This window comes from Lathamus discolor, chromosome 2 (assembly GCF_037157495.1).
Source record: "Lathamus discolor isolate bLatDis1 chromosome 2, bLatDis1.hap1, whole genome shotgun sequence".
NCBI classification, from domain to species: domain Eukaryota; kingdom Metazoa; phylum Chordata; class Aves; order Psittaciformes; family Psittacidae; genus Lathamus; species Lathamus discolor.
In genome coordinates, this window is record NC_088885.1 from 109093796 (window position 1) to 109106012 (window position 12217).

The 12217-nt window shown below is 39.3% G+C and overlaps 1 protein-coding gene across 2 annotated transcripts in view; it reads left to right on the forward strand.

Annotated features, from left to right (window-relative positions):
- AKAIN1 (A-kinase anchor inhibitor 1) overlaps nt 1-3244 on the forward strand; it is a 29416-nt gene extending 26172 nt beyond the window's left edge. Inside the window, exons 5-6 of one of the 2 annotated variants that reach the window (XM_065668048.1) lie at nt 534-568; nt 1872-3244. In XM_065668048.1, coding sequence (XP_065524120.1) covers nt 534-568; nt 1872-2059 — 223 coding nt within the window. In that variant the 3' untranslated portion in view covers nt 2060-3244. The remainder of the gene's footprint in view (nt 1-533; nt 569-1871) is intronic. The other variant, XM_065668050.1, reaches the window with a different exon arrangement.
- Nucleotides 3245-12217: the final 8973 nt, after the last annotated feature.

Consider the following 12217-nt stretch of genomic DNA (forward strand, 5'->3'; position numbering starts at 1 on the left):
ACATAAACTATCAGGGCAGTAATAGCCCAGATATTTTGGGGGTTTTGTTCTTGATATGTTTTCCCAGTAAAAAAAAAGAAAAGAGTCATCTAATGAGTTCAAGCTGGGCACACGTAATGTAGGCCTCACTTATCTGAGTGATGCTTTCAGGCAGGCTTTGCTCCATGATAATGACTGAACTTGGGTAGAAATTCACTGGAAAACTAAAACTATCATTTTTTCAGCTGGGTGTTGCTGGGGATGACCTTCCTAATGTAAAAATATTTAAAGTTCAGATTTTGTAGATTGTCAAGAACCAAGCATTCCTAAGGAGAGAACACTAATTTTAAACAGCAATGTGCTTAATGACAGTATGTTTTTAATAATAAGTTTTGAGGGGTTTATGGCTATAGGGGTTGGCAAATTTTTCACATTTAATATAATTTCATAATCTATTCCAGCATACTCATTTGTATTTACAATTTCCTGTTTATCCATGCTTTTGTTAATATATTATCTTCTGAATATCAGCTGAATGGGATGGTCTCTTTCAGCCCTGCAAGAAGACTAATTCATTGTGTAATACCAAGTGAGTTCATATTTGAGTAATAAAGAAATATGTGTGCTTTACTGTTAAGCAACATTGAAATTTTTCCAAAAAACAGTTTCAAGTGCTGAGGAGTGGAACAAACTGAATCAGGGAATCCGACTGTGCCAAGAATTCAAGTGATTCCATTCAGTCAGCTTTTCCAACTTAAAACATGTTTTCTAAGTTTTCGTGGGTTTACCCTCTTATTGTGGGCAAACTTTGTCATCTCAGTACAGCTGCATTTTTTTTAATTATTTAATTTCAGTAGCATTAAATCACATTTGTATTTTACTTTTACCCTTAACATGTATAATATGAACATGATAGAAATAAGTATATTTTTGAAGCCCTTTCAAAGAAGCAGGAGAGGTAATGAATAATTTCTTTCTCTTAGAGTAAGCTTTTATCATTTTGCTGGTAGTTTTATTGGCTCAAAGAATCATAGGATCACAGAACCACAGAATGGTTTGGGTCCGAATATGTATTTGTCAGGTTGCTACAGGCAGTGTTGTGGATGTTTGCGTGTGTGTGTTCCTGCTTTACCTACAGCAATCTGAGCCTTTTTAAATGCTTTTTCAAATGTTTTTAGGGACCTAAGAATTAACAAACTGGCACTTAACACAGTTTTATACCTCAAGGTCAATTGGAATTTGATGGGTGAGTGCTTTTAGACAGAACTAAAAGTAAATAGAAATGTTAATGAAACAGATTTTTCTCTGTATGGTGGTGAAAAAGTCCATGTCAGGATTGCAAAATAAAGTCCAGTTCCTTATCCAGAAGTACAGCTCAAGTCAAAAAAGGATATGATTCACAGCTGGATGACAAAACCCTCCTGCCCTGTCTTACTGCAAAATGTAGCTGTTCTTGTTTCAGCAGTGGAGCCACAGCTGTCCCCAGAGATGGGAAGTAGGCATGGGTACCTTAGCTCTATGACTCAAAGCATCCTTCCTTCAGTCCTGTAGCACTGAGCATATGGAGGCACTATCTACCCTACTTCATCTACCCTACTTCATCTTCTGTGTTTGCAGGTTTCCTATGTAATGAACTGTTTCCAAGCACTGCATATTTGGTTTTGGGTTTTGGTTTTGTTTTGGGGTTTTGTTTTGGTTTTGTTTTTGGTATTTTGTGGTGTTTTTTTTTTTTTTTTTTTTTGGGGGGGGTGGGTGTGTTTTAGTGTGTTTTTTCTGTTTGGTGGTGGTTTTGTTTTGGGTTTTTTTTTTCCCATCTCTTTCTTTATCCTTCAGATTTTCAGAGAGTAGTCACAAATGCTTAGTTCCCTTTCTTTGTCATTTACCTGTGGCAGGTGAGAAGCCAGGGACAGAGCAAGATGAAGTTAAGCTGCAGAACGCCAGCAAGCAGATTGTGCAAACTGCTATCCTCCGAGCAGTGCAGCAAGTTTCCCAGGAGAGCCAGCAGGAGAAGAGAACAAACAGCAGTACAAGCCTCCAGCTAGAAAGAGGAAAATTAACCAAGAAGCATGAAAAGAAGTAAACGAGAAGATTGTTGTTTTTTTCAGTCCTCCAGTCTGCATATTTTCAGCCTTTTCTTTAGATCAGCTGTATTGGTAGTGCAATGTTACTGTCGTAAAGCAAACCAAAGTATAATCACACCTAGACATAGGGTAAAGCTGCAATAGTTCTCAGCTGAGAAATATTAAGTGCATTAGATGACTAACTCTATATTTATGCAGTGCCTCTTAACAGAAAAAATAACCATAGCTATAAAATGAGTTCCAAGCACAAGCTTTTATGGTACGGACTTACTCTGAAAAGCTTGTTGTCAGTGCACTTTTTGTGTAAGTTCTGGGTGCAATGTTAATGTCAGTTCAGCTGGATGGACTCTTCTTTGAGTTACTGGGTTCACTGAAGCTGTCTTCACTGAAGAAATAGCAGAATGCTTTCAGGCTGCTTTGAAGCACGAGTTTGTACTTTGCTTTGATTAAACATGAACTATGCTCAAATGGCAGTATAAAGCAGATTTGGTAAGTTCCGTGAACCAATTTTTTTCTTCATCTTGGGATGGGGGGAAGAACAATCCAGTAAGACTACGGTGACTGTGATTTATGACTGTGATCATAGATCTATGATCTATATCTTTTTTTAAAGAAGTCAAAAGAAGTACTGAAGTTTTAGTCTACTTATTTGAAATACTTCTATACTTCTGCATAAAAATCACTTGTGCCTCAACTATTCCTTTTAATTTTCTTGATACTAAGAAGAGAAACTGATGTGCTGATATGGAATTTGCCAGCTTTTCCTTCAGTTTTGCAACTTTGATGGGGTTTGATTTACGGAAAATTAAGACTGGAGTGGCTTAAAAATAGGGTTTGAGTTTATTAATGTCTTAAAGGATGGAAATACACTGTGTCTGAATTCTGTCATGGTAGATATTTCTCACCTGCTGGGCATAAAGTGACTTTAGATATCTACAACTGTTACATAGATTCACTTTAAATAGCACTGTGTTTAGCTGGTAATAGAGAGCTTATCTTTTAACTGCTCTATATCGCTGAAGAAATCCATAATTTTTCTGAAAATAGAAATTAAATACATGTAGCTTTCACTTTTATGCTCCCTTACTGTAATGATGATTGCACTAGTAACATCTGAAATGAGTAACAGTATATTTAATTCTAGAATAGCTTGTAGCTCTGCTTCAACTGAATTATTGTAGTAATACACCAGTAGATTCTATTCTACACGAATAAGCTGGAGGTTTATTCATGAATAGCCACATTCTGTAATATTAAGTCTTTCAAAACTGCTTGGTTCCTTCTTCTTTTTTCTTTTTTTTTTTTTTTTTTTGTAATTTAACAGCATTGACTCATAACAGAAGATGATTTAGCCCAATCTTCTTGTGCTTAAAAGTGCAAAGAAGAATTCAACATGATTAAAGTTTGTCTGAATCCTCTGATAAAGAAAACTGACCGGGATTGCAAGTATGCAGTTGGTTCACTTCTATAGACACTGGGTGAATCTTCCCAGCCAAGCAGACTTTGAAAGTTGGAAGTAATTGTGTCATGAGGCATGTGCATGTTTGTCATAATGGTATGTTTTTTACCATTAGCCTTTTTGTCAATTTGCCTTAGGCTGGGAGGTAGCTCTTTTGTAAGCACTCTTTGCATCTTTGCTTTCTAGAGCCTAAGAAAACATGAGTAAAGGTTAAATTCTGAGGCAAATGAGCAGGCAAGCCTAGTGGATGGAGAGCAGTTCTGTTGGAGACACTTCATAGTGCACAACAATGTTTGCCATGGATTCACCTACAGTGCTGTAGGAAGGAGAGCTATAGAACAGCAAAATCCTCATTTCTTGGGAGTTATTTTCTTTTTGTTAATGCTTTTTGTCCCCATAAATTTGAAATATGTCTCCTGGTAGTTATTTTAACAATCTGTGTGTAGTCTGGAAATTTTTTGCATGTCCTATTTTTATAAGTGTTAAAAAAAGAGGAATTTCAAAACACAGTGAATCCAGGCTTTTGCTGGATCCACTGCTTCATATGAACCTATTCCACTCTCCTCCCACTGTGCTCTTCTACAGTATCTCTTCACTGTCTTTGCCTTCACTATTGCTCAACCATTAAATCATACCCATCATTTTCAGTGTTGTCAGACATCTAATATCTTGGAAAGATAAAATGGTAGGAAGCCTAACAGAGCCTTGAGGAAGTTTTCAATGGTGTCCTATAGAGGAAAAACAAATGCTGTAGCTTAAATAGCATAGTTTTCCCTAAGAGCCAAATAATGCGTGTAGCTATAGTATATATCTCTAAATTAAGGCATGCATCTAGTATTTCTTACTGACAAAGGGTGTTCTGCACACCACTTGCATCCGGGATACATACTTGAGATCTGTACTGCACTTGAGAGAGTCGCACAGAAGAAAACTTTAGCTTTGGCTTGTAATATTCTTACTACATGGTGAAAGCGGGTATTTTTGGTATCTTCACTGACAGATTATATTTTCAGGACAAAACAGAGGTGAGAGAAATTACTACAGATGTGATACAGGTCTGATTGCAAATAAAAAATCTCAGCTCTTAATATCTTGCATGTCTCTGGTTTCTCTTGTCAAAAGAAGGGAAGCAATTTTCAGATTCACTAGACAATCTTATGTATTCATGACAACAATGACAAACATACAATGACAAACATGACATAGACAAACAATGTGTTCATGAGGTTTGTAGTAATCAATGCACTATTCAGCTCAATAATTAATATCTGAAAAGTAGAATACAATCAAAATGGTATCTATGTATGTTTAAAACAAATTCACCACCTTTTAGCACTTATCAGCGGTAAGCAGAAGGATGCAAAAACATGTGAAAGTACATTTATCATATGAAGAAGAATTGGGTGCCTGGAGTTATCCTGCACTGAACTTGCTGAGTTTTCATTCAGGTTGATTATCACAATTTTATTATGATACATGCGCTATTCTTTGTAAGGTAATCAGGGAGCAATACCTAAATGGAAATAATGGAAATTCACCTGCAGGATGTTGTAAAAGATCAGTAAATGCCACTGTTCCTAAAGTTTTTGGTTCTGTGTGGTTACATTGAAAATCCCTGCTCTAAAATAAATAAATAAAAAACCCAACAACCTTGTGGCTTAGAAACAGCTATCTTAATTTTATAATGTCATAAAAGTATAGAAATGGTAATATTAAAGTTAAGAGAGTTAAGAATTGGAAATCCTTGTATATTTATTCAATAGCAAACAACGCACCTAAGAATCTTACAGTCTCTACTTAAGTTGGTTTTGATGTTTTCTTTTTTTGGTGACTTGTTGAATCTCTCTGTTCGTAGTATGTCTACAATGGTAAGTGTATAAAAATAGCTGTGCAACTTTCTTAATATGACTACCATGAAATATGTTGCAGTTGTCCTTTCAATGTGTACTAATGTCAAATACATAGGGTAATATGTCGCTACTGAAGGCTTTTCTAAAGAAGTTCAAAGTAGGGGAAAAGATAAGAGGATAAGCATATATTCTTGAAGGGATATGGGATTCACGCTTGCTTATCCACTCAGGTGTCAGAAGAAATGAAATTAAGGAAAACATGAGTATTGGCATCGCCTATTTTCTCTCAATGGGTTACTGCAACACGGGGATCAACTGTTAAAATAGTTTCTGGGAGTGAGGGGGAAATCCCAAGCTGTTGGTAACGTCTTCCTTATCTGACACTCAGTAAAGAGTGAGCAGCAGTGCTGATGGAGCCTGCTTTCTAATGGATGGGTTTTGCTTGTCGCTGTCTTCTGGTGTCTCATGATAAGCTCTGGCAGAACCCTTTTCCCTATTTTGGGTTTTCCAAAGCAGAGGGGTTCTCTGAGGCCTAATATATTTTTAATTTGTGCCGTACCCTGCCTTTCAAAGGGAGCACAAATGAAGTCTCTTTCCTCTACTTCCAGAGCTTCATTCACAAAACCTGGTAGACAAACATGGGCTTTTGTTTTTAGAGAGCAATGAATCTTCCCCAGATTTCCTCCCCTGATTCAGTCAACATGAGCAACAATTTCTTTAAAGACTGAATGGATGAGCACACATACTGGCTGTGTCTGAGTGATCTGGGGAACGCCAAGAAATAGATACATATTTTAAATGCATTTGCTTCTAAGCTGTTCTTGTCTGACAGGCAGATTTTCTTTGTTTAATTAACATAAGCAGCTTTTCTGTTTTTAATAACTTTTCCTCCAGTGACTTGCTACTTGGATTTTGTTATATGAGCTTGCTAGTTTTAACGCTAAGCCAATAATAGTTCATCTTTAGTTTGGGTTTGATTAGAACCCCTGTGGAATTACACACTGTGGTGTACCTTTTGTCTCTTATTTCATTAAAGGTAAGTAGCAACAATAAATAACATGCTAAAGAGAAAGAAGCATGGGATATTGTTGTTGTGGTGATGTTTTGTGTTGGGTTTTTTTCCCTCAGTTGCCTACAGCAGGAGGCCACACAGTGCAGATCATCATGAATCATTCACATGTGACAGTATCTGAGTGTAGAACTTGTGCAGAAAGAAAACTCTTATGCAAGCTGGAAACTGAATCCACCTACAGTGATTCTAAAATATTAGAGCAAGACACTCCTGGGGGAAAATGAGTGCTACTGTATTGTTCTGAAGACTTAAAAGCTACATCCATGACTTTAAATTGTGTCATTTGGCAGGGTGACCCATTTGCTCCTGCCCTGAGAAATGGGTATCTGCTATTCCATGTGCACATGCATCCCAGAAGCCTCTGTCTCCAGTTGCTATAGTAGATGCACTTGCTATATATTTGCTTAGTAAACATACCTCCTACTATAGCTTTTTCCCTTCATTTCTTTCATGAGACAGCTCATTCTGAAAATCCTTAGACACAATATGAGCTATGAAAGCCATCTGCTTCCGGAACAGGGAGAGCAAATATGATAAATCTTCTTTGCTTCATTGATGGGATATTAACCCTCTCCCACAGCTCAGTATTTCCAAGGGGACAACTGTGTTAGTCAGTGCTTCCTTGCCTTCTCTTGCTGAGGGATTACTCATAAAGCAGTGATATTTGCTTCCAAGGCAAAAACTGCTCCTAGGACACAGTTCGCCATGGTTTGTGACAGTTTACTAGGTCCTGCTGACTTCAGATTTCCCATAGACTACATACCTGGTTTGAGTTTTTGCTCGCTATAGTAGAAAAGCCGACTTACAGATCTGAATATGTGCAGTGGTAAGTTCATAGGCATGCAGTTCAGCAACCTTAAGTAAAACATGTTATTGGATCATGTAATTTCTCCGATCATATTTCCCAGAATTACAGATACTTTTATATGGCCACTGTTTTACTGAGCACTAGACTTCCTAAATACATAGGCAGGAACAGGGGGTCATCTTGTCCTCTTTTGTTTAGATCACTGAAACCTGCAGGGAGCAAGAGAAGCTGCACTGTGTGGGAAAATGACCCTCAGTGCTGAGCTACTTTTGTGGCTCTTCCTTCGACCTCATGTTTTTTTATTTTCAGACATTCACTCCCAGACAGCAGTCAAATCGAGAGATCCAGAGAACAGAGATGTCTGAGATACCGGAGGTGCAAGGACCCTGTGTGTCCTTCCATCACCCTCACATTTAAAGAAATCAGCCTGATGCCATGCTTCCCTCTGGTAAGTGGGTGAAAGAACGTGAGACTACAAATTTCCTCAGCACTTGAGACACTGGGATGCCACCAAGGAGGCATCAGGAGGCACCCTGTACTGGGGAGGTACACAAACTGTTCCTTCTGTTTGTTAAAGCTGGCTTCAAGGTTCAGTGCCTGAGTCAAGTGGCAATTGCTCATCGCTGAGCTCAGAGAAGCTGGATGGATGAGAAAGAAGCATGTCACAAGCCAGGCTCTGGCAAGTAAAACTTTGCAGAAGGCACTGGGTTTCTACCTGACCAGGAATATTCCTCTAGCAGGTGGAATCAAGTCCCTCCTTCTGTGGGGCTTTGTTGATGCTTTGTTTGATTTTGTTTAACTAAAGAAAAAAAAGGAAAAGAAAAGCCCTTGAGTGCTCTGTGTTCACTGCCAGGCAGGGAAGCAAACACCAAACAAATTTCTACCAAACAGATGTGGAATTCAAGACCACTATTCAGGGTCCCTGACCTCAGAAAAAAACCCGTTTTTTTTTCAAGGCCACATTGGTACATATACTTCTATAACTTGACTTGTGCCTTCAGCCTTTTCTCCTTTGCCTTATAATGCAGGGGAACACTGAAACCTGCAAGATAATGTTAACCGGCAGCGTTGGTTGGTTGGGTGGGGGTGTGCCTGTCTTTTTTTACTCCAATTAACCGGCACTGTTTTCTCTCAAGGTCACCTTTATCCTTGTTCTGAAAAAAATGCTTGATAAAAAAAAGTACCGGATCGTTCCTGTAGCCCCTGTTTTAACCTTTGTGTTCCAACATATCTGAGGCAACATGTTTTTCCTTGGTTTAGGCAAAAATCCCTGCCATTATTGCATCTTCTGTTCTTTAAACAGTTTTCCCTGTACCTGCATTGTGTGTAGAAGTAGGATTGTAGAAACTACTACCATGTTATGATTCTGAAGTTGAGCAAACTGCTGTATATCATATATGCTAAATCCCTGCTTCCTTGAAAAATCCCTTACTCTTAGAAATCAGAGTATACAGCTCCATCTAGCTGACAGCCTAGAAGGCTTTTTTGTTGGTTTGGTTTTTTTTGATTTTTTTCTTTTTAAATATCTACATTTTAGGCCACTGGCTTGATTATTTGGAACATTAACCATCCTACTGGGGAGCACAGTGAGAGACTGAGAATTAGGAGCCTAGCTGTTGCGAAGTGACTGCGTACAAAGCTGATGACATATACCTCCAGGATCTGTGTGACCTGCGATTTGGAGGTACAATAACAAAGAGCCCTTCACAGATTATGATGTCCGGATACTAGCAGCTTTCACTGTGCAGATGGTGATGCTGTCAGGAAATATCAGCCTTTGGTCTCTAAACGTCTGTCACATTTCATTAGGGCACACAGATGACTATGTTCCCTCCACTGCTGAGGCTTGATAGCAGATAACAAATGAGTTCTGCTGGTAATTGCCATGTTCCTTATTATCTTGTGATCTGTTCATATCACTCAAGCACACACATCTATGAAAGCAAAAAATGCTTCCACACAGGAATTTTCACACTGCTGGTGACAACAAATGTGCCATCACTCAGTGAGGTGCCGAACACTCTGCAGAAGGACAGAGAAACCAAATTTTCTTTCAGTATGCCTCTCTAGAGGAACAGTGCATCAGCCTAAGGATTCGGTGTATGTTTTCAGACACCTATGGGAGACAGACAACTCCTCTTTGGTTAGCAACTGTCACTTTGGTTATCAGACTGTACTGTGTCTCTGCTGTCTTTTTGCCTCCACCTTTCACTGGAACTCCAACAGCGCAGATGCAAGAAGAACAACAGGGAGTATAAGGGGACATGATCGAGCCATGGTTTTGTCCTGGCAGTTAAAGAGCGTAGCTGAAACTCCTGCTCCCTCCCGAATCTTTCTGGCATGCAGTACTGGAGTAACAGCTGAAGTGATGGGGTCTGGGGCCCCTAGCTTCTTCTGTTACATGACCTTCCTGTTCAAAGTATAGGAGGACCCAGTGGAACACTGTCATGGTTTAAGCCCAGCCCATCAATTCAGCCATGCAGCCCTCGCTCACTCCCCCCCCTTCCTTCCACCACTCCCAGAGGGGGAGAATCAAAAGACTGTAACTCCCATGGGTTGAGATAAGAACAGTCCAGTAACTAAAGTATAACACAAAACCACTATGGCTATCACCAATAGTAATAATGATAAGGGAAATAACAAGGGAAGAGAATACACCATCCACCAAACAATACCCAGCCCAGCCGAGCAGTGATCTAGCCCTTCCGGGTAACTGCCCCCAGTTCTACATCCTGGCAATGACATGCTGTGGTATGGAATACCTCTTTCACTAGTTTGGGTCAGGTGTCCTGGCTCTGCTTCCTCCTGGCTTTGCCTCCTCCCTGGCAGAGCATGAGACTCACAAAGTCCTTGGTCAGAGTAAACATGACTTAGCAACAGCTAAAAACATCGGTGTTATCAGCGTTGTTCTCAGGCTGAAAGTCAAAAATACAGCAATGCACCAACTACTAAGAAGGAGAAAAATGACTGCTACTGCTGAACCCAGGGCAAACACCAATGTAGAAAGGTCAGAAGTGGGCACTGAAGACCCTTGAAAACATCAGTCCCAACTCTGAGATGATGCTAGAGTTACAGAGCTGATCTGAGAAAGCAATTTTCCTACAAATTTTTCCTATAGATTTTTATCCCTTATAACATAAAATACCTTATGGTATGTTTTTGTAGGGAACATTCTTTTGAGTGAAATAAAGCAGCTGTTCCTGGCGGAAATAAATTACATACCAACAGAAACTTGCCCAGCCTAGAACAGACCCTCACTGCTCAGTCTTCCTTTCCTGCCTTATTTGTGCTTTATGCATTAAAAAAAAAAAAAAAACAAACGAAAAAATCCAAACAAAAAAAAAACCAACAAAAGAAGTCCGAAATGACAGTAATTTTGGGGTGAACACTGTGACAGGTGAAACCTAGCGCCTGTGAGTAATAGCAGAAAGCCTGTGATATTATGTGTCATGAAGCTCACAACTAAACATAAACGTCAGACTGTCAGCACTATTTTCATAATCTGGTACAACTCCATGCCAAAAGCCTTGAACACTGCTCCGTTTCTGATTTGCTGCTTAAGCTATGTAGGAAAGAGAGACAGGTTGATACCACGCTTTGTCTTTTTAAAATGTCTTTCATTTGCTGTTAATGGAAGCCCATTAACTTACCTGGAATCAAAAACCCCACCTTGTTCTGGCTGCAGCTGAAAGAAACAATGGTATGAGTGAATGGCTGCATCTTTGTGTTCACATTTGGTACATTGATAGAATCAGAAACCATTAGTAACTTCAGAAAACAGGTGTTTTCTGGAGCGTGTTAGAGCAGGAGTAGTTATTAAATATTCACTAGGCTTTATTTTCAACAGGTACATTTCCTGTGTACTTACAAATGGTGTTCTCATGATTTACTCCCTGTCAGCCATAGTGATCCTAAAATCTCATGTGAGCAACTTCTAGCTTTGCAGATATTCTCAAATGGTCCTCCTAGAGATTAATCAATGATAAGGTATCATTATTTTCTAGCAAGTGGGGTAAGGGATTCTTATAAGTCAGCTCTTCACACACTAGCTCTACCTGCCCCTCTGCAAAAAGGCAGTCTGCCAAGTTAGCCATTATGCATCACTCTATACCCATAACAGGCAATAAAGGAAAAAAGCCACAGGCCCCAGCTGAGGTTTAAAAATTGTAGGTGTTTATGTTTAATTGTGTTAAGAGCACATGATGTTTCTGTAAGAAAGCACCTGGAGGAGCACTGTCTCTGGCTCGTTCCCATTTTGAACTCTGAATATTTCTATTTTTAAAATTGCCATTATTTTGGAAGTGTTCTCTAATAAATCAATACTTCAAACACAGTGTAGAATTATTTTCCTAGGAGCTGAGAAACCCTTTGTTATGTTTGTCCTTCCTTCTGAAGCCTGTTGCTCATTGCAGTTAATGAGTCTGAGCTCCTAAAAGTTCCTGGCAAGATTCTCACCACCTTGAAAAATGCCTGGATTTCACCCAATTACACTTCTACCATTAGCTTCAGAATTGCTGCTGCTGCTGCTTACAAATCACAGTCCATATCTCGGCAATAAACCATACGTGACAATGCGCTGTGAACTCAGCTGAACCTGAGTTACCCAGTTACGCGAGCATCTGAGGTCAGCAGTGGAGTTTTCTCTGCCTTTCTCAGAAAGCAATGTTTACATGCTCACATTAGCTGTCTGTGTTCGTGCCTCCTGACAGCTTTTGCATCAGTTGCAGCAAAACCTGACAGAAAGGTCTCAGGATGAGACACCCCTTCCTGCACGGACATGGAGCTTCATGGAAAAAATAGTGGGGAAGGCTTGATTTTGAGGGATGCTTTAAGGAATAAAACCTCTCCCCTGAGCGGGTCTGAACTACGCACTCTTCTAGTTTCATATATGTAACTCAATTACTCTAGGATTTCTGTTATTTATAATAGTTCTTACTTAGAATCATAGAATAGTTATGGTTGGAAAGG